The 23,029-nt window shown below is 31.8% G+C and overlaps 3 protein-coding genes across 8 annotated transcripts; 2 read left to right on the forward strand and 1 right to left on the reverse strand.

The window, feature by feature from the left end:
- Positions 1-1,345: 1,345 nt before the first annotated feature.
- On the reverse strand, positions 1,346-11,959 carry LOC129303121 (uncharacterized protein At3g49140). Of its 6 annotated transcripts, none has more exons than XM_054942191.1 (11): positions 11,688-11,959; positions 10,369-10,462; positions 9,636-9,861; positions 9,360-9,462; positions 9,142-9,206; positions 8,178-8,294; positions 7,960-8,055; positions 6,927-7,080; positions 6,128-6,237; positions 5,816-5,955; positions 1,346-1,755 (listed from the first exon to the last, which is right to left on the reverse strand). In XM_054942191.1, the coding sequence occupies exons 1-11, from the start codon at positions 11,725-11,727 to the stop codon at positions 1,680-1,682; spliced, it is 1,221 nt and encodes a 406-aa protein (XP_054798166.1). In that variant the 5' UTR covers positions 11,728-11,959; the 3' UTR covers positions 1,346-1,679. The 6 variants fall into 6 exon arrangements, with proteins under 6 accessions (XP_054798166.1, XP_054798171.1, XP_054798170.1 ...); XM_054942193.1 differs by lacking the exon at positions 1,346-1,755 and adding an exon at positions 3,506-3,645; XM_054942196.1 differs by lacking the exon at positions 10,369-10,462 and having other exon boundaries at positions 9,636-9,772.
- Positions 11,960-19,266: 7,307 nt separating this feature from the next.
- Positions 19,267-19,668, forward strand: LOC129302792 (non-specific lipid-transfer protein A-like). The gene has a single exon (XM_054941673.1). It carries the CDS (start codon positions 19,267-19,269, stop codon positions 19,666-19,668), a length of 402 nt encoding a protein of 133 aa, XP_054797648.1.
- Positions 19,669-22,229: 2,561 nt separating this feature from the next.
- LOC129302793 (non-specific lipid-transfer protein A-like) lies at positions 22,230-22,592 on the forward strand. Its single transcript, XM_054941674.1, has one exon. It carries the CDS (start codon positions 22,230-22,232, stop codon positions 22,590-22,592), a length of 363 nt encoding a protein of 120 aa, XP_054797649.1.
- Positions 22,593-23,029: the final 437 nt, after the last annotated feature.

Consider the following 23,029-nt stretch of genomic DNA (forward strand, 5'->3'; position numbering starts at 1 on the left):
TTTTAAATAGAACCTTCCTTCTTCTTCTTTCTTTCTTCTTCTTTGTATAAATATTATTATTATTATCTCTATTTTCTAAAAAAATTATAACTTAAAATCTTATCTAAATTAAATCTAATAATAATCTTCTAACTAAAATTATTTATAATTAAATATTCCTTCAAAATTATTCATTTGCCCTAAATCTTAATTAATCTTAAGTTAATTTTTAAAATGTTACAGACTTAATCAACATTGCATTCCTCTTTTATCATCTTTCTTTTCTTTACCTTGCTAATTTATCAACAGTAATTTTTATTAGTTTTAATTTTATTGTTCGACTTTTTATTAAAAAAAAATGAGTCAATGGTCTCCTATTTTTTGGAAACCAAGAAATCATGGATTCAAACCTCCCTTGACCCTTTCTAGAGCTCACCATCGTTGACCACGCTGCCGATGCTAAAGCTCCAGCAGCTGACGACGATGGTCGACCCATCGATGACAGTGATCTAGCTATGATAACACAGCTTCGGTGACAATGGTGATTTGAAAAAAAAAACAAGACATAAATAATCAATTCCTAAAGTTTAATTACAATTAAGAACCATGGGGCTTTCGTGAAAATTTCAAAATGCCTTGGACCCTTCATGCTACAATGTCTCCTGGGAAGGCTGAATGATATTCTCCCCAAGGAAAAAACAAATTCCATTTTCTTTTCTTTTCTCCTTTGTGGAAGGGTTTTTTTTTTTTCTTAAAACTTTATTCCGAGGAATATTGTTTCCACTATGTTTCAGAATAACTTCCATACTGCAACTCAGACTAACTTTAGAATAACTATTTTTCAAAAAAGAACTGAGAATAATATTAAATTTAAACCGAGTCAAGAACTTTTACGCCATTTCTATTTTATTACACAAAATGAGAATTGTAAATTGCACTTGTAAATACAATAGTATTATGCTTTGGATACCCTATACCGTAGTATCCAAAATCCAAATATAGAATGTAACAGTAAACCTATAATGTGAACGATGATATGAGAAACGTGAAGAAACTTTAAAAAGAAAAAGAAAGGGTTGTTACACCTATGGACCCACTTTACGCGCGCGCGCGCTACAGTATCATAAGAGTTATAATTTCAATGATTTACTATAAAAAATTTTAAAAACTGTCATTACTTTGAATTTCATAATTTTCAATAACTTAGATGGAAGATACCTAATATAGTAAATCTAACAACTTTTTGAACTTTGAAAACAATTACTTTTCAAGATTTTTAATATAAAATTTGTCAACTTCAGATCCTTAGACGTCATTTTCCCAAAAAAAAATTGCAAATTAAGATGTCCTAGTGCACAAAGCAGAATAACTATTTTCAGCAGTATATTGAGTAATCATCTACTAGCAATGCCACTTATAATTATCAGCAAAGAAAATTTTTTACCCTCTTATATTCTAATTTATTTACTGACCAAGCTTTCGTATGAGAAAAGCGGAAGAAGGAAAAGATTAACCACCATGACCCTCCTAGAAGAAAATCAAGATGATGTACAGAACTAACTACATTTTTATGTATTAATTGCTACAGAGCAAGCTGTTATGGCAAATTGAAAAGGGAAAATAACAGAAGATAACTGCCAGGCAAAGTTAGACAATGATACTCAACTTGTGTGCTGGTTCTTAAGCTTGTCGCCATGAGTTCATGCATTTTTTCCGCCTTGATCGTGGAAACAGAAGCTGCTGAATCTGCTTTTCAGCCCCAACTTCAGAGGTTGCCTGCCAATGCAGATTGAAGACTTATTCTTCAACTATGTTTATATTGATAACCTAATGAAACATATCATGTGAGTTTATCTACCACCCACCTCACATGAAATTTCTCGAATTCAAAAGCAGAGTTCATTCATACAGATGCTTATAATTTATTAACAAGTCAGTCTTATTTAGTTAGGGTTTTACAATTTAGCAAGTTGTTACAAACCAGGAAGTCATGCAGCTTCGGGAGGAAGACACTTTCTTGACAATGATGTCACAGCATCACAAGAATGTGATGTTTCGGGGAATGATCAGTCTGAGTCACTAGCAAATTACTTTCTTCTTTAATGCATAATATAAACGGCGGGAATTAGAATAAAGATAACAAAAACTCTCATGATTATTTAAATGTTTATCCATATAAAAATAAGGATATTATTCCTAAACGACTAGACTAGAGGCCTATTCACAGGGAACTTGACCAATAAATCCTAAGGACATCAGGTATCCTGATCCTACTAAAATACTAGCGTTCAGGCTCAAAAACCTGGGTCAAAAACGGAGTCCACAAATAATAGCTTTTTTAAAATTAAAAAAGCCCTGAAGAGTCCACAAATAACAGTTACATCATTACGAAGTGGGGCAGATAATATTTCCATCTTCTTATACTGCATTAATGAGTTGATAGAATCCACATCATCGATATGCTACTTGAGCCAAATGATAAATAAATAACTCTACCAGTATCTGATAATAGGCAGAATTGTTATGACAGTAACAGAAGTATATCTAATATCTAACTCAGCAACATAACGGCAGAATAGGAGACAAATGTAGAAAATAGTAGATATAGATTTCTTGCCTTCAAGATGATAGATCTCTCTCCAGATTCCATATTCCCTTGAGAAGGCACATCACACACTCTTGCTCAGTTTTAGGCTCCCTAACTTTCCTTCAGGTAACTTCCTCTTCCAGCACACCACCTCACAATTAGCATGTGTCAGTCACCCCCCCAACCTCCATTTCCTTTTCTACCCTCTGAATCATCTTCTCTTTTTTCACTCTTGTAAAGTATACGACTGTATCAGTAACTTCACCAGGTGCAACCTCCTCTTCCCCTCTAGTGACAGCAGGCTCATCAGTGAGCAATGAAAACCCATGTGTGGAGCCTAACTTGATTTTCTTCTCCTACATATTTCTTTTATTTCAGTTTTATCAATTGACGAGAACTATTTTCTTTTGGTTGACAACACTAAAACTTCTCCTTTTACACATCCAGTGTGGTCTAACCTGAATTCCCCCTGGAATCCGTTAGACCTCAAATCAAGTTTTGCAAGTGTTGTTCACAGCACATGTACAATCACCACTCACCAGTTGACCCCAACCTATTGCTTGTTGCCGCCTTTGCCTAGCAATTATAAACCTTCAATTCACTAGTTTTGTACCCATACTCTATCCAAGAAATCTAATTTTAGCCAGCAAGTTAAATCCTCTTACACCTCCTACAGCAAGTATAAGCTTAGAATTAAAGCTATTCATCATACATGTGCGTGAATATATTTCTATTTTCTCTCTATCTCTGATCACAAAGCCAACCTATGGAAGAACAAGATTTTATCACAAAACATTCACATTTTCGATAAGAGATTGGCAGGGGCTAGATTATTTTTAAAACAGATAAGTTCAGAAAGATCTTCGCGTGGATGTTATCATGACTTTTAACAGCCAGAAATACTATACACTCATCGCAAGCCAAGATGCTTACTGGGACTTTGAATGGAAATCGATGAGTTTTTACTTCTGCCCCTGAGAAAATTCTGACATCCATACCAAGGCTGTCAACCCAATCAACCGAGCTCCCTGAATGCCAATTAATAATCCTGAGTTAAACAATCATCTTCATACTGCAAACTGCAAAGAATAATCAAGCATTTTGAACCACAATTTCGGCCAAACAAACAGGACATATATCTGTATGAATGCAAACCAAACTAGTATAAAAGCAAGAGCACAACATGACAAATGTGCACGAACATCTGATCAGATTTTACATGCATAAGAGCTACGAGTTCCTTGTAAGGCAGTGTCCACTTATTTAGATGATTCCTAACCGTATCCCCCCCCCCCCGGGGGGCAGGGAAGGGGGTCAAAAAAAGAAGAGACAAGAAAATAAAAACCAAACCAACCCCTTTTTTGCAGGACAGCCAGCAACTCAATGGTATTATTCACTCCCCGTGTCTTCTCTCACAACATTCAAAAATAGAGGTCCAAGAACATAGACATTGACCATCTCATCCCATTCATTTATTCTCTTGTATTAGGAAGTCTATAGGAGTTGGATCTAAGGTTTCTAAGTCCCACATTGCATGGTTTGGTATGATTTGTGGGTATTTAAGTAGGTTGGTCCTACCACCTCAACACCTAGTTTTTGGAGGAGAGTTACCATCCCGTGTGAGTATCCATCAATTGGTATTAGAGATTGATAGGATCCAAGATAGGTAGAAGAAATAAGAAAGATAAATTTTTATTAAGACGTGAAATCAGAATCTAACTTCATATATTAATAAGAGAACATAGAAGCAATAGAAAAAAATAGGGAGAGTAATTTATCAAAACAATATAAAAAAAAGAATTCGCTCTATACTTCTCTCAATGACCACGCTAAAGAGAATCTTCAAAAGGCTCAAAAGTCTATTTTATTGCTTATAATGCTAAACACAATCCAAAATAATTGAACATCTAAATAAAATCTAAATAACTAGATATCTGAATAAATATCTAAAGAAAATCTAAATAATATTACTAAATAGAAAATATCTAAAATAAATTAAAAATAAAATGCATTCATAATATTTCTCTTATTTCCCAAATCACCCATTATCCCTCATTAATTGGGTACTCTATTAGGGATGGTGTTTGACGAATTCAAAAAAGAGCTGCCTTTGGAGGGTTCCAATTGGTGAGAGTCAAGTGAGGAGTCACCAAGTGAAGTATCATGTCATAGAGGGCAGCTACTGATACATCAACTCTCCAAGCACATCAATTCATAAAGATTTAGGTAGTATAGGATTCCTAAGTTCCACATTGAGTAGCATCAGATGTTCTATGAGGTATGCAAGTGAGTTGGCACTCTAAAGTCCCACCTCTATAGCTAGCTTTTAAGTTACCCATCCCACCTGACAACCATTACAAACTATGACTAATCAATCCACAAAATCAGTTCTAGACTCAAAACCTCTCAACAGACAACAGTGTATTCAGATCTGATTTTAAGAACTCTGTTATCTTATGTTTTCCTCCGCACAGATAAATCAATTCCAACAACAGTGGACCAAACCTTGTAGCTTTTGGATAAAGCAGTTCTTATACAAAGTATTATGCAATGTTTGGTAGGTAGAATAGTATTTTCTAGAAAGGAAATGAGAAATGCACCTATCTCATTTTCTTTCTGGGTACATTTCTCATTTCCTTTCTAAAAAACAATTTTTTGTATACCAAACATGCAGTTGGAATCTATATGATTGAACAGTCTGCAGTAAGATGGCTGTTGCCCCCATTCTTATAGTTAAATAACTTTGAAAGATGATTAGAGCTTATTCTTTATCCATGCTTCAGAGTAAAGCCAAAATGATTTCAGAAGAGGATGTTCTAAGGAGAAGACACATTCTCAACCTTTAGCCCCCTTTGTCGGGTGATTGGGTCACTTCTTGACAACCCTCTTGTATTGCTTTCTACAAAAGTTTAACTCTGACTTACTTTTGACTTCAATAAACCTCCGTCTATGACCCACAAGTACTTCAAGCCTTGCTACTAAAAGGTCATACATCCTTAATGTCCTGATAAGTTATATTGCTCCAATCTATAGATTATGAAGCAAAACTGATCAATACATGATTAAATTACCCGCTCTTTACTCTACATTTTCAAGTAAACTGTTTTTGAATATTTGATAATAGTTTGTATTTACACATCTCATTCAATATTTTATCCGGATCATTCAAGCATTACATCTTATAGCCAGGTCAAAATCCAATAATCACAACTAAATCTGTAAGGTACAGAATTTTGAAATTTTGATTACCTCAACGTCAAGTCCTTTCTTTTGCATAGAGCTTTAAGAGCAGCATTAAATCTCTTATTGAGGCGTTCTTGAATAACCGGGTTAGAGTGTACAAGAATATCAGGTTCAGCATCTTGAAAGTCTAGCAAATTAATTTCAGACTGCAAAGTTTTTGGACAGGCCGATAAATTTAGAATAAGACATGTGAACTACTCTTTAATATCGTAGATAATAAAATTCACCATTTCAGGTGATGAGGCTTTTGTACATAAAATATTAGTTCAAAACAGATAATTAGTCAAATATGGAGGATATAAGTTTTCAGATACATGCCTGACATCCATACACAGAGAATAACTCTATTTTCAGTATCTCCAACCGATAGAGTGTCAACCCAGTGTCTCTGTGATCGCTCATACTATTGGAGTAAAAATTTTCACCATCTAAAGATTGAAGTGAAAATAAGCAATTTTAGAGTGTCAACAGTAATTTTTAATATATTGCTTAAAAATATATTAAATCTTCATCTAAAATCGCCAATTCGCCATACCTAACAAAGCTCTAATCTGAAATTAAATACCCAAGTAACTCAGAAGCACAAGATTAATATCTTTAATTAGAAGAGAAAAAAGAACAAGCAAGGGTAGCTGAAACCTAAATATAAGTTTGTTAACAGTAAACACACATTACTAGTAAATCAGGCCACCTTCTGATAACAACAACTAAACACACATAACCTCAAACAAAATTATGCAAGACTGAATTTAGTAAGTAGGTGATTCAATTGGAGCCAGAAAACAAACAGGGGCTTGTCTGAACTCGGCTGAAGAGCCCGGACTGAGTTTTTTCATCCCCAACTCAATTTATGAAGCTTGACTCCAAAGTAACAAACTAAAAAATTTCTCTCAAGAGCTCAATTTTCTAATCACCACAAAAGCCATTGTGGAGATTTCTGCAACGGGGTAGGTGTAAAACATGTTCAAAGACATAGAGTTGTATTGTTGAATGAAGTTCCACATGAATCCTAACACTAGATAGGTTCATATCAGTCACAGAGGTATACCGATCAGAAGCAAAGATAAGTAGATGACAATTTCAAGTCCATATAAAACAAGTATCAAGCATAAGATACCTTTACAGTCCGAGCTGTATCCATCCCCATCTTCACTCCGATATACTGTTCTTAGATATGACTCTTCATCAGCAAAAGCAGGTCTAAGGTAACCCAGAATTGAAACACCATTTGAAGGATGGTCCATTGTTTTATCATATTCTGCGTTGACAGCCTACGAAGAAAAATTTACTTACAATCACTCTTATTTCTTCTAGATTTTATGAATTTGTCTGACTGCTAATGTAGAAAGAAAAGTAAAAGACAAGGTAGATGATGGTCAGCATGACTCAACAGGTGAAGTAAATCTACAATGTGATTGCTTACATTTGTTCAAGCATATCAATGCTCAAGAAGAGCACAATTTTTTTCCTTACCCCACTACTTGTCCATCTAGCAGATAAAGCATTGAAGAGTAGCAGATTGAAAGTAACTTGAGAAATAGATATCAGTAGAGAAGTTTATAACAATGCATATTTTCTTAAAATGGTTTTTTTGAAACAATCTAATCCAATTCATATGTTAAGGCCAGGGTGAACTTTGTAATTTATAGACTGATCCCCATAGATATCAAGGAAGCATGTTAAGTTGCAAGACGTGATTAAAAAATGAAAAAAAAAAGGAACAACAACAAAAATTCATCAAAAAGATAAGGAGAACGTCTCCTTCTGAATCATTAAAAATAGAATCTACTAAAGAACCCATGTACAAAATAAATTTAATCACCTTCCACCCATGAGTTTTAAACCTTGGTGAGAAAAACACAAAGAATAGATAATATTGGATATAGAGCATGATAGGGAGAAGATCGAAAGCAGAATATCAATACAACAACAATGAACACGGTAAGGTTCTGTGGCCCAAAAAAAAAAAGACATGGAAAGGGTTCTGAAAATGGACCTTCCAATAGACTGTCTAATCCTGAGCGCTAGGGAAAAATTTTGGATGGAAGAATCATGTAAAGGGACTAGAGGTAGCATGGAAGTACCAACATGATAAAATCATTTTCAGGTATAAAGAAACAGTTCGCTGTAGCAGTGAGGAAGAAAAGTACCTTTGATAGGCACTTTGCAAAATAAACAGGATGAACTGAGACAGTGGTATCTGGCATCTCCCAATTCACTGACAAATTCTCTTCAGACTCCAGAATCTGTTTGCGAAAAGAAAAAAAGTAGACTTGTGAGTCGAATCTTTAAGGCACATGAAAGAAACAACATATACCAAAGGGGACTATGTTGTGATCTATAAATTAAGCATTTGGAAAATTCAAACCTCAATATAATCATCATCAAGTAGGAATTCGTCATTGTTGCCACTATTGAATATGTTGTATTCACTAGCAGTCCTTCTATTATCATATAGTGGAATGTCCATTCCAATCAAAGCTCTCTGAAGAAACACAAATCTTTTATGTCATTCAAAAGCAAAGTAGCCATATGACAATGTAAGAAAAAATGAGTGATTGTTTCAAAATTAATCCTAGATATAAAACAGGTGTCAGGACTCAGGTGAAATCACCCCATTGGCCTCCAATTTTGCAGCACATAGCCACATAGCTAATGTCATGTTTTAGATTTGCAGACTTAATAAAATTTTCCACAAATGTGTCTGATGTGTACACTAGCATTTCTCCTAACCTTTACATTTAGTGAACGCCTAGTTCTGAAATTCTTGCTCATGAATTCTCCATGGTCATATGGCAGGTTCCTAATGGAATAAGGCAAGTGAGATCCTTCATGAGGATGAAGGATGGCCTACTTGATCCACCTCTCTTATATCTTTCCCTTTTCATACAGTTCTAACTTCATCAAAGAAGAAATGATGTGATAGAATTTAGATTCCAGAATCTCTTTGACGATTATGGTTTGTGATGTTTTTTCATTAAATAGAACAGGGATGAGATGTCCTACTATGGAGAAACCAATCCCTCAAAAGCCATGGAGAACTATTTTGACTGAAGATGCACAAGCAAGTTGAAAATTTCGAAAAGAAAAGGACAATAAGATTAGGTACTTAGAAAGTAAAAGAAAGAAACATGATAACAGAATAGACACATTAACTTGGACAACAAAAAAAATATAAGAACAAGAAATCAAATGGACCCAACTTGACAAAAAGGCATCTCAGAAGTTGGATGTAAAAAGTCAGTTGTATGGTCTCAGACATGTATTGCTCGCAATTTCCATCAATTGCCTTGTCAGGAGAATCGTTATGTAAATGGTCATGAAATCCTTACCACAGGATTACTTGTTCTACGATCTTCCAAAATGTTTGCATCATCCAAGATTTCAAAATATATATCTAAGAAATAGAAAGAAAAAAAAAATATTAGATTAAAAAAACTTAAAGTTAAATATCAGAATAGGAATTAGTTTGCATAAATGGTTATTCAAAATCAAATCTGTCACCGTGATTATATAAAGAAAAACACGCTTGTATTTGAAGACAACAAACCTCCATAATCATCAATAAGATATTGAAACTCTGCCCACGAAATCTGTTCATGTGGTTCACAGTGCACGGATCCAGGGAACACTAGGAAAGCGTTTCTATTAGCCTAATATCAACAAACAGCATGGTGATAGGAGGTATTCACATGCTACCTAATTTTTCCGACTGACAAAAATATAACTAAGCTTCACCCAAAAAAACTAAGGTCGCTAAATTCTTTTGTGCTAAAATTTGCACATATAAAGGTTCCACAAGAAGCGAAAGCATATGAGCACACACCTCAACTGTTGTTCTTGCTATTTCAGCTGAAGAGAGTTCAGTCCGCCGAGTATTGTGGCAGACTTTTAAATCCTCAAGAGGATGATAACCTTGGTTACTCATGTAACTAGACGAATCAGGTACAGAATCTGAGTAGTCTGCAGCAACACAAACCTTTTGAAGACACAGATCATGCCCCATGGATAGCCAAAGGAAATGCGATGGTCCTAAAAAAGGACTTTTGCATCTAGAAAAAATTCAAACTTTCTATTTCAGTAAACAGTGTGAACTAGAACTTCCAAGAACCTAAATAAGACAAGAAAAGTGGCGATGACAAACTAATACAAGTAAATGCAACCATTACTTTTATCTTTTGATGAGACAATTGTTAGCTCCCAACAAAGGTCAATGGAATGTTTGATTGCAGCATTGAGAAAGTTTGTGGCACTAATGGAATATATGCCTATTTCTCAGGGTCAATTTTAAATCAATTTACCTAAATTTGAAATTATATGTTATATAGAGGCTTAAGCTTGCCTCACCCTTGAAAAAGAAAATGCTGAAGTTAAAATTCATCTAAGTAATAATGTTGAAATGCACGAAACTTAATAGAAAGCTTCATGCTTCCTTATATCACACTTATAAAAGATGTCAATAATTCCAAAACTTCTACAATACTATAAAGCAAGAGAGAAGTAAAAATATTTTCAATACTCTTTCTGAACAAAGAATTTCATCATGAAAATTGAAACACCTCAAGCTGTAAAGGTCAGATACTCTTCGACCATCAAGAGGAGATTTGATCAAATTGCTTGCAATTCCATTTGATATTGAGCAACATATTCCTTCTGCAACGCACAGAACAAACATGAAAAGGCACACCACTCCAACAGAAAAGGGGTGTGTGTGTGTGTGATGCTCACTCTCCTTTCTACTCCTATAACCTTTAAACCAGAAGAGGGAAATGACTAACAAAACCAGAAAAATGCTCTGCCAAATTTTCTGAGATTGTTTACTTTTTGCTATAGGTAATGGGAATCTTTACTTTTCTAGGCAATATATTAGCAGTAACCTCAAAAAAAGAAAACAACAGAGCAAAATGAATGGATAACAAACCATCACCACTTGCTAAATTTCTTAGAGACCCTATAGTCTTACCCTTGTCATGATCGAAGTTAGCGTGAAGTCTTCTCACAAGGATGACTATTCAAAGACCGACACAAACATATCTAAACATCTAAATAACTCTGTGCTAACAGTTATTAACATATCTAAATAACCTTAACAAGCTTTTCATTCAAGCCCATGACAGTGAAATATTGCACTGTACAACCCTGAACTTTGGGCTAATTGTATAGTCCTATAAATCTACCGGGCAACAATCAATAATTCAATACTGAAGACCGTTTTTCCCCTTGAGTCACTCCCTCCCAGTAAACTAGTATTTAGAGATGGGCTCTTCTCGTAAGTATCATGACCTTCGATTACGACTTAGATATAATCGTGAAGCATGAATACAGAAACCAGCATTTTGGGTAGAAAGCTAACACAGTAACAGCCTTCACAGCATGACGGCATATTAAAAGCCATGGCCCAAGTTGTCTCATTTCCCCACCTATCCTCCAATTTGAGCACTTCATCCATTAACAGAACAGACTTATTGTCGCTAACAGCATCCATATTATGAATTTCTTTTGTATACATGTATTGCATCTGTAAGGCTAGACTCTGCAAAAATTGGGGAATACACAGAATGGGGTTCATATCCTTGCCATTAATTATCGATGACGCCAATCAAATTAACCATCACCGAAATGTCCTCGCAGTAGAAGCATGCGTGCAAGAAAATTTCCCATTAACCACAAAAACACCACAAGACGAAGCTGATAGATAACCATTTGAAAGTAAGTTCTCTCAACGAGCATCATATGAATAGAAGCTTCTTCAGAGCATTGAAAAAAAAAAAAGAGTAAAGAAAAACCAATATTAACAATTTCCATATGATCCCTTCGATTCAAACAAAAACGAAAAAGCGAGATTACGGTAAACTAGAAAGCACAAGGCGAGGATTACCAGACGGCAGGGAAGAAGCTGCAGCTGCTACAATGGCCATCAGAAAGAAAATCAAAAGGAAAGACAGAAAAGAAAACGATGATTAATGCTGCCAAACGACTAGGCCATGGTGAGTCAGTATCAGATTGGAGATTCTCCGCGCGTCGTTTTTGTTGCAGACTCAGAAGACCATGAAACGGAGGCCTTCAACGACGAACGTGCTGTACGGCTTTACCTACTCGAAGTAGTCTAACCTTGGTCCAAATGGAGATAATTACGTGATTTTCACAGATCGAGATGACGATGATGATGACGACGACGATTATTATTATTATTATTATTATTTTATTTAATCACCATGTGATCTGATCAGGTATATTTAAAAAATAAAAAAAATAATCTCCAGCATTATCAATTGCGTAGATGCTACATTATATTATACTATTAAAAAATTAACCGAGATCTCATTACAACTAATTTTTTAACTGAAGATCTCATGAGAATTAATTGAAAACTTTGGACCACTCCAAATGTATCATGCAACTAGGAAAGGTCTAAATCTAAGTTTGTGTGAAAGAGAGAAGAGTAGAGAATTCTCAGCCCTCAAGTACAACAGTGGAATATAACTTTATGATTAAGCATATTCCATCATCTTTGTAGACTGTAGTCCACATGTTATATGATATCGAAAATATATGTTGTAACCAGCCAAAATGTTTGTGTTGTAAGAAAATGAAGCATGGATCACCAAAAAAGATTGGTCCCAGAATTTAGTTTATGATTCATAAAATTGTGAGATTAAATTCTATTATCAATATAAGAATTTTGTTGATAGAAATTTGCTAGTATCCATCTGGAAGCATACTTTAACCTACGTTAAATTTTTACATATTCAAAAAAATAAAAAAATAAAGCATATACGAGAATGTAAAATGTATACATGTTTTTTTGTTAGAATTACTACACTACCTAGTCCATCAAGCATGCGGAAGTGACTAACCGTTTGATTGCTATTTGTTAGAATGGATGGGAATAGAATAAATTTAAAAAAAATCAAAACAAAATAAATTAAATCACTTTTCCCTCTCATGATAAGCAATTAAATATGATAAAACTTAATACTATATATTATAAATATAAAAATCATCACACCTTTTTCAAATTTTATAAATCATGGCTCCCAACTTCTTAAGCTAAATGATTATTCTTTCTTATAAAAATGGTTCACTTATCTCTCCACATTTTGATCATCTTATCTTTATATTTATTTTTTTAATTAATATCATTTCTTTCACTTTTAGCAATCAAGCAGGACTTGAGTTTTACATGAACAACTTGAGCTTCAAAGTAACTCGGCCTTTTTTTTGGAAGGTGTTTTTAGAAGGTGATTGAAAGGCATGTTCATTGTTCAAGTGTGTAGTTATTTGCCAACTTAGGCAAGGATTCTTGTTTTTTTTTTCAGTTAGGAGTTAAACTTTTAAGTTTTGTATGTGAAGTAATAAAGTTAATTTTGAGGAGTCTATCATTTGATTCTAGTATCTCGAATAAAATGTTTTCAGGGAGAATGGTACTGAAGTTTCGTGAAAATGTTCTAATGCCAGTAAAATTTTACGAAATGAGGAAAAAAAGAATTTAATGTCTTAAATATTATTAAACATGACTCACAGGACGGAAAAAAACTTAGAGAAAATTACTAATCACTAATATCTTGAAAAAAAGAAAGAGGAGGCTGAATTATTCATGACTATAAATAGTGTGACTTATTAATCCCTATTTATATGGATAAGATATAGGTAACTCCGTGTTATTTTGGGAAAATTGTGAATAAAGACTAAATGGATAAAAATATTTAGAAGGACGGACCAAATCTTCAAAGTTCTTGAAGATTTTAAAATCTGCAATCCAGCTTTAAGAAATCTTCAAAATTTTGCATTGAAAAATCTTAAAACTTCCTTACATATACAAACTTAGAAACCAATAAAAGTTAAATTTAACAGAAAGGGTTAATTCTTTATAATATAGCAAATCAAAATTTGTGTCATTATTAAAAGAGATGTCCACGTTTATGCTCCATTTGAACAGAGAGAAAATAAAGGAAGAAATTTTGAATGAGGTAAAAAGTGAGGAAAAAAAAAAAGTATGAGAGAAAATGAGCTATATAACATACAATACTTTTTTCCCAACTGTTCTCTTCATTTAGAAGTAAATTTTTTTAAAAAAAATTACATAGAAACTCCATTTAAGACAATTAATAACTCTCAAGTTCATTAACAACTAAGTCTATCATTCTTCTAAACTTAGTTGTCAATAAACATGTAAGTCAATAATTATTTTGAATGAGACTTAAAGTAATTTTTTCAAAAAATTTTTGCACCATCTAGTCTCTCCTCTTGCTTGTATTTGTTTTACTTTGTTATCCCTCTCCTCTCTCTCCTATGAAATAGAGGTTAAAAGTCTTGTTAAGATTTATGCATTGTAAAGAGTTACTATACAATATGGTTTTAAGGTCAATGCATTTTATTTTTATTTTTTTAAAGAATTAATAATCATTTTTACACTTTAACTTTAATTAAAGATTACTAGACACCTTAAAATTAATTATAAATCAATTATATCCTTCAACATTAAAATGTCAAAGATTTCATCTTTTGCATTCTGTCATATGTTGATGGTGTGTTGACCGACCGTTAGGCGTTAAGCGGTCAATGGATTTCACGCTTGGCTGTCATGTGGTTTTTCTCCATTTTTTCGGCTATTTCCTTGCTCCATGTTATCTCCGTCATTTTCCACTTGTTCCAAGTGCTTTGGCCTCTCATCCTTTCTTTACTCTTTTGTTGGAAAGACCCTTCAAGCTTCCCCAACCTCAGGCCAAAAATTCTCTTGACCTCAACTCATGCTCTTGTTACCATGCTCTGTGCTCTTTAGCCAAATGCTATTATTCACCAAAAATCTTCATAATTTTTTAAAAATTAAACAACATACAATTAGAAGTTTAATAATAAAATTTAAATCTTAGTTAAAAATAATTTTTTTTATAAATACACAAACATAATAATCATAAAAAATAAAAAATATCAAAAATTTTATACTATACACTGATATTTATTAAATTATATTAAATTAATTTTATAATAAATTAAAATTAATAATAATATAATATATGTAAGATCAAGTGAGCAGATTACTGGCTTCAAACGCATATTCCAAAATAATAATTATTATTATTATATAACAGGGCTTGAAGGGCCATTCAAGCCTGGACTCTTTTTTACAGGGCCAAACTTGATTACTTTTAAAAAAATTATTTTTAAAATCTGAACTTTTATTTAAACAGAACCTCGTGCTCGACCTTTTAAATTTGATCTTTATTTCTAACTTTATTTATAGCAGATTGAGACATCTCCTTTACAGTAGATTGAGACATCTCCTTCACATCCAAATATATCTCCAGCCGAACATTTAACCTGGCATTCATTTTGTGAAGAGTCATGGACATTTATTATATATGTGTATTAAATAATTTTTATAAATATTAACTATATCACTATTATATTTCTGTCAAATAAATCAAGATAAATTTAATAATATGCAAAAATTAATCTTTTGGTCTCTATAATTTTAACGTAGTTATACATCATTCCTAAATTATAATTCATTATAACTTAATCTTTATAGTTTTGACCTAATCCTTAATTAAAAAGATTAAATTATTTTAAAAATTTTTATAGATTAAAAATTTTAAGAATTTAAATATTAGTCTTAAAATTACAAATCTTTCTAATTTTATTTTCTAAAATATAAAGATCAATATTTTAAATAAATTTGAACAAATTTAATACTATTATATATATATATATTTATCAACATTTTAATTTTTAAAAGTAATATCATTTATAATAATTTATACATTCAAAATTAATTATGATTAAATCATCCAAAGTCCAAAAATCTTCATTTATGTCAAAATCAATTTCAAAAAATAATATCCAAGTATGATCACATTATAATATAATTAATTATATTAATAATTTTTTATAATCAATTATATTTACCTGAAATTTAAATGGGTCCAAAGAATAGAGGTAGCAGTTCCATGGGATGAAAGCACACGCACGTAGAGAGAGAATTTATAATTTTATATCAATATAATCACAGATGAGATAATTTAAATTGGAAACAACTTAAATTTTAAAGTATAGTATATTTCCAATGCTCTTTAAAGTTAAGATGAAAAGAAAATCACCAGGTAATTGATGAGTTATGATATATTATTTAAAATAATTAAATAATGTATTTCAGTTTACATGGAAGCAAACTAATTATAGGTCAAAATAGATTAGATATAAAGTTTATTTATTTATCCATTTATTTTTTATTTATTTACCTCTCAAAATACCAGCAGCTACTTCAAGATAAAACGGATATGGAAATTTCCACTTTTAGGATATTGAAATATTATTTATCGGTTAAAATACATATACGTGCACACACATAACCTCCTTCAACTATTATTTATAGCATGTAGATTTTCGTAACCAATTCCATTCCTCATCGTCAGAACCAATTTGAGCACTGTTTAGATCTAATTTGAATAATTTAAATTCACAGGTTTTTATTTTGATTTTTTAAAAAATAAAAAAATTATTTTAATGAATACAGAATATAAAATAAAAATAATCTTTTATTCATCAATTTTTCAAAAGAAAATAAATTTTCATTTTAAAAATATCAGTTAAAAAGTTATAAATTTAGATCATTCATGTTATATGTATAGAATGAAGGATGCTGCTCCGTCGAAGCACCATAAGCCGATGACCTCGCCAGTGAGAGACGACCCTTCATCGACATGACATTTTGTCACGAGACCTCCATTCGAGTAGCTTCTCAATCAATTGGAGACGTGGGTTTTTCTTTACTCTGTTTTTTGTCCTCAAAACAGAGGCTGAAAAAAGCCACATGAAACCTATATGCTCAGCCAATTCCTCCTTCCAAAACTCATTCTCTGTTCTCTATCCATCAGACCACCGCCTGACCATTACTCATATCGCCTTCATTCAGACGTCCATCCTTGGACGATTCAACTTTAGAATCATCCAACGACATCTGAAACCTACAGACAGGGCAAGAACTCGGAAGCTTCAGCCACGAGATAATGCAATCGCTGTGAAACCTATGCCAACGCATATCTCCTTCACTTCATTCCCAATCTCTGCGTACTCCAAGCATGTTATGCACTGCGTATTCTCCCCTGTGAAAAATGTCGGCATAGCTTCTATCGCCGCCTTCTGTGCTGGCGAGTTCACATGATTCACTTCTAGCGCCGCTCATCCGAGAAGGACCTCGTAGGATCAAGGAGACAACGAAAGACAAGCATGAGAGAAGTGGATGATGTCATTGCTTATCACATCAGAACAGAGGAGAGAGAAGGACTGGGATAAAAAAGTTGAGGTGGAACCCATGGCGTAATATTTTATTATAAAAATATTGTAAATGATCAAAGCTCAGTTTTGTTTCTAATATGAATACATTTAAATTTAATTATGAGTTAATTTTATTTTTTAACTTTAAAAATTTTATTTTTCATCATCTTACTATTTTTTATCATCAGTGAGCTCCGTATTATATTTTTATTATAAAATATTTATATTGAGGAATAAAAATAATCCTTTTAAATAAAAGTTAAGAGGTTAAAATAATCTTTAATATAATAAAAATATTTAAAAAAATAATGGGACAAGTGTTAAATATTTTAAACATCAAAGTAATTATAAAAATAATTTTTAAAATTAAGAGACAAAATTAATTTACAGTTGAGCTAAAAAAATTTGTAATCTTATATGTATAATTTATGAATAAAAGTGACTCTTAATTTTTTCAAAATGAGAGCTATGGGTTGTCCACACACAGGTCGCGGAAAATGGAATATTTAATGATGAGAAATATAATAAAGTTACAGTTAAATTTAAAATATTTAATAATTTTTTAAATAAAGTTAAGAGATAAAATAACTATTAATGTTTTTAAAATGTACAAGTAATATTTTTACTAATGATATTGATTTGATTTTACAATATAATACTATTAAAATACATTTTTAACAACTAATTTAATTTTAAATTAATTTGATTATGTTAATTTTAATATAATTTTTGTTTTCAATATATTTTTATAAATAAATTTATATAAAACATGATATATTTTGACACAAGGATATTATAGTTATTGTAATATTTGCTCATTTTCTTTTTTTCCTGCTTTCTCCTTTTCATCCAAATAAGAGGAATAATAACATTTTCTTTTCAGTATTTTTTTTCATTTTTATAGTTTTTTTAATTTTTTATCTCAACTTTTTTTCTGTTGATATTTAACAGTATTTCAAATAAAATTATTTTTTTAAAAAAATACCTGTGACTATAGCATCCAGAAAAAATAAAAAAAACGCAATGCACTGCTAACAATCGTGAAGAATGTTAGGCCATGCCTAGGTAGAAGAGTCTCGGGCTCTCGGCAGCTTCCAAATTCCAAAACTTTAAGTTCAGGGCCAAGCCCATTAACAAAGACCAGTTCCAAAATTTTAAATTAATCAAATATTATTTAATATCCAAACTCAAATAAATACTTATTAATTTTAATTAATTTTTTATTAATGAATATTTATTTAAATTTTAAAAATAATTTTTTTAAAGTAACAATAATTTATTTAAGTTTATTTTTCATTCAAGTTTTAATAACAGCTAATCATTGATTAATATAAATTTTCTTCAACAATCCTTGCTATTTTTTCTTGATTCAATCAATCAATCTTACTATATCAATAAAAAAAAAATTCATCAATTTTATATATTCCCCAAGTCCAGCCTCTAATGCTTCACGTTCTAATATTTTCTTGTAACGTTCTAATCTTTTGATTGTTTTTTCTTTTGATTATTAGACTTTGAATAAAATGGGAGATAGTGGTGCAGTTTTGCATTTTTTTTTATAGTTTTTTAATGGGGAATTAGAAGGTCTATGTCTATTCATAGTCTTCTACTCCTTTGTTTTATTAAAAAAATTTAAATAAGTTGGAACCAAAAGTTTATAAATAGGGCATGTCTATGGACTTAAAAAGTGCAAGCACTTTAATTATATATTGCTTACTAGTAAAATTATCACATCAAAAACAAAATTTGATTGGACGATTTTATGAATTATGAACTAAATTTTGGACTTTTGTTAGAGTCTTTTACTCTTTTTTCACCATCGCTTTTTCAAGTAGAGATCACGACCAACGTAACATTAAATACCAAAGACTTGCCAAAAAAAAGAACCAAACAAGACAGAAATCGGAAATCTGAGTCACATCCATTCATATATGAGTATGTGTTTAAAAACGTAGAATAATCCTGTACGTACCTCTCAATGTAAATTTATTGCTTCATAATTGATTTTGTCTCCACCGATCTCCCACTTGTTCATGAGCTGTATAATAACTTCGCCCTAACCCTAACTTTCTCAGGAAAACACGAGGTCGATCGACATCGATATTACAGTTACATCAAAAGAGTTATATATAATCAGTTACCTGGAAATTAGCAAGCGATCGCGATCAACGAGATCGATGATGAAGAGTAATGGAGCAAAGAAGGCGGCGGCGGCGGCGGCGGCGGCAGTTGCGATTTGGCTGGTGGTGACGATGACGACGACGGAGATGGTGAAGCGAGGGGAGGCGCTGAATTGCTCGACGATAGGGACGGCATTTTATATGTGCTTTCTGTACATGGAAGGTGAACACTTCCAGGAGCCGCCGCCGGAGTGCTGCGACGGCCTTAGGGTGATTAAGAAGGAAATCGGGTCGTCGCGAGACGACTGTCGAGCCGGCTGCGAGTGCCTCAAGTACGCGGCGTCGTTGTTCCCGAAGTTGCAGAAGCAACGAGCTGAGGCGCTGCCTGGACTCTGTCACGAAGACGTCTGTTTCCCTCCGATCACCAATGAAACCGATTGCAGCCAAGTGAAACGGCATTAGTGGGTGTGTGTAAATAGCTTCAATCACGCGCGCGGACATTTAAATACTCGTTCTTATATATTTAATAATTTTTTTCTAATTAAATAAAAATAAGTAAACTTGAAAAGTTGATAATATAGATAATAAAAATTTATTATAATAAATATAAATAATATATAAAAATTAACATTTAATTGAAAACAAATATTTTAAATACAAATTTTATGTATTTATATTAATTAATAATTAATTATATATACTATCTGGGTTGTGTGAGATTGAAGCTCAAGTTATCGTACTTTACAAAATAAAACATACGTACGTGTACAATTATTAACTGTACAACTTTTAGATATATCCACACAAACACAGAGGAAGAAAATCCTATAAAAAACTGGTGCTTATGAAATTCCCTTTTTACTTTTTATTTCTTTCTTCTTCTTCTTCTTTATTTAAAAAAATTCTCTTTTGGCCAGGCTTCTTTTTAAAAAAATTGCATATTACTCACTTATCTTTGAAACATATATGTATGTATGTGCAAGTAGTATCTTTAACCTTTGAAACTCGATGCAAAACCCCTTGAGTTTCAAAATTTATATATGTATATCATTATATTTCCTTAATTGCCATGTTAATTGATCTGTTCTTTTGCCAATAAAATATAATATAATAAAGGGTTTCTAAGTAAAATAATAAAATTTTGTGGGAGTTAATTGAATGAATACACTAATTAAGATTTCGTGATATGTTAGTAGTGAAATAATTAGAACTAAAGGGGTTATTAGCGCAGTTTTAAAAAATTAGGGTGATTCATTGTAAAATTTTAGAAGTTAGAAGAGATGTATGGCTATGGCACAATCGAGGGATTTATTTGTTTTTTTCGTATGAATACATCATATACTATAGTTTTATATTTCTGTGATTCTTAGATATCTTACCGACATACTTATTATTTTAATTTTAATTGATTTAGTATTCTTCACAATTTTGAAATTTGGTGTGTTTTATTAGTTTTGTTAGATTTTTGAACATGTGTTGTTTTGTTGGACAGGATTCATTGAGTCAAGGTGGTGAAGGGCAACAAACGGGAGCATGAATTATCAAGTTATGTTTTGTTTTGGTATATTATAAATTATAAATTTATATGTAATCCAGCTCTTATGAAAAATAATTGAATCTCTGTGTCTTTAATTTACTCTTTGTGTTTAATTAACATAAATTAATATCACTGAGGAAATTATGTTCAGCTTTCAAAAAATGATTAATATAATTAATAAAGAATCGCAGGGGATAGATCGATGCTATACTCATGTACTTTCTAATTAAGGCCCATTAACTTCTTCTGCTGACATTTAAAGAAGCAATACTAATGACTTGTTAATGTTGCTATTGCTTGTGCCAAGTTTTTAAACTCATCAGTTTAAATAAACTCATAATGGCATGTAAATTTATATTGTAAACTTACCCTAATAATAAATAACTACTAAAAATACATGATTAAATAATTAAAATATAAAATATGATCATAATTTAATTTAAATTTATTTCAAATACTCTCTTTGTTCAAAAATATAAGGTTTTTTTAATTGAATTTTATCTTCCAACAAAGTAGTTATCTACTTTCTAACTAACCCTAACTTTTCATATTTACCCTTATTAAACACCCTAAAATAAATATAAAGTTATTATTAATAAGGATATTGTTGAAAAAAATGCAATGATTACATCTCAAGAAATTAAAAATGTCTTATATTTTTTAACATCCAACTTCTCAAAAAATACCTTACATTTTTAAATGAAAGGAGTATATATTATTCAAATTGAATTCATTTACATTGATAGATTAACATGCTCGATACAGAAATCTTAAACTAGGGCAACCTATTTTTTTATCTCTCTTATTTTCTTTTATATTAAATTGATTGAAAATATAGCTACACTTAAAGTTTATGCTATATTTTTTAGTTCTGAGCATGTTTTTCATATTAGGACATTAAATTGGACTGCTATAATTGATAGGATATTTAATTTCTTGAATTTAAAATCCTCAAGATATCAAACTTGTGGGGGAGATTTTGCTAAAATTTTGACTTAGAAGTTAGTTAGGACAATGGTTTAGTTGTTTTTGAACTTTAAGTTATATTTAATTAAAACTTTGATTATTATGAATTGTTGTTGTTTAAATTTTGGATTGAAAATTTTTTAGGGAGGCCCTCTTTTAAGTGGGTTTCTTGTTCAATTTTAGCTCAATCCAATTCAACGATGAAAATAACTTGCTTCTAATTTAAAAAAAGATAATAATTAACTGAACTCTATCAATCAAAGGAGATATTGTATGAACATCCAATTTCCCACTAAAAAAGAGAAGGTCAGCCTTTAACATCCATGCATGTATATACACTTTAAATACATGAATATGCAGTATCCGATACTATTAATTACAAATGATTCTCTCTCTCTTCTCTCCCTCTCTCACTTTTTCATCTATAAAATGCCTTGCACACCCTTTTATGTTTTCATACAACACAAGTAGCCATATCAATAGCAGATATTGAAAAAAACTATACAGCCATATCAATATCATGAAGGGTGGTGATGCTAAGGTGGTTTTGGCCATCATGGTTGGACTAGCTGTGCTACTCATGCTTATGGCGGAGCCTGTGTATGGTACCATTGATTGCAACCATGTGAAGTCATCAGTTTCTCCTTGCGTACCATATCTCACCGGTAATGCTCCTAAGCCGTCAGCCAATTGTTGCAACAATATCAGTGCTCTAAAAAAGGAAGCTTCGACGACTGCTGATCGGCGTGCAGTTTGTGAGTGTCTTAAGGCCGCCGCTTCTACCGTCCCCGGCCTAAAGAAAGACTTGGCCGTGGGACTTCCTAAGCAATGTGGTGTTGACACTGGCATTCCAATTTCTCCTGACACCAAATGCAGCGAGTGAGAATTTGTTATGCTTTAATATTATCTTCTTGTTTATATATTTCAACCTGAATTAAATTTATTAATGTTTAATGTGGGCTCAGTTTTTTTTGGGTAAGATTATTGATAATTTGTTGGTTTTATTTTGCAGCATCAATTAAATACGATGTGCAAGAGAATGAAAGAGGAATATATCAGCATATGAAGTTTCTCTTTTACTTTTTTTTTTTCCAAGAAAGTATTGCAAACTTTTTGTATGTAGTGCAGCATTGATATCAATAATAATAACAACAATTGGATCTCTCTATATTCTTCATAAATTTTTGGGTCCCTCTCTTCTCTGTAAACCTTCACGTCCTTTGTATATAAATTATTTCTAACTAATTTACCAAAACTAATGAAGTTGGTTAAATTTAGGTGATGTTCTTAAAATAATACCATTATTCAACACTATCCTAA

The sequence above is a fragment of the Prosopis cineraria genome, unplaced genomic scaffold (genome assembly GCF_029017545.1).
Source record: "Prosopis cineraria cultivar Desert tree isolate PC_DT_omini unplaced genomic scaffold, ASM2901754v1 PC2, whole genome shotgun sequence".
NCBI lineage: Eukaryota > Viridiplantae > Streptophyta > Magnoliopsida > Fabales > Fabaceae > Prosopis > Prosopis cineraria.

What these genes read in the sequence shown, in the direction of transcription:
- LOC129303121 (XM_054942191.1), bottom strand. Translation starts at nt 11,727, where the DNA reads ATGGCCATTGTAGCAGCTGCAGCTTCTTCCCTGCCGTCTG. An exon ending in TCTGACCTTTACAGCTTGAG is followed by an intron (nt 9,862 to 10,368) that starts GTGTTTCAATTT and finishes AATTTTTTCTAG; the next exon opens with ATGCAAAAGTCCTTTTTTAG. An exon ending in TTGCAAAGTGCCTATCAAAG is followed by an intron (nt 7,081 to 7,959) that starts GTACTTTTCTTC and finishes TTTTCTTCGTAG; the next exon opens with GCTGTCAACGCAGAATATGA.
- LOC129302792 (XM_054941673.1), top strand. Translation starts at nt 19,267, where the DNA reads ATGAAGAGTAATGGAGCAAAGAAGGCGGCGGCGGCGGCGGCGGCGGCA.
- LOC129302793 (XM_054941674.1), top strand. Translation starts at nt 22,230, where the DNA reads ATGAAGGGTGGTGATGCTAAGGTGGTTTTGGCCATCATGGTTGGACTA.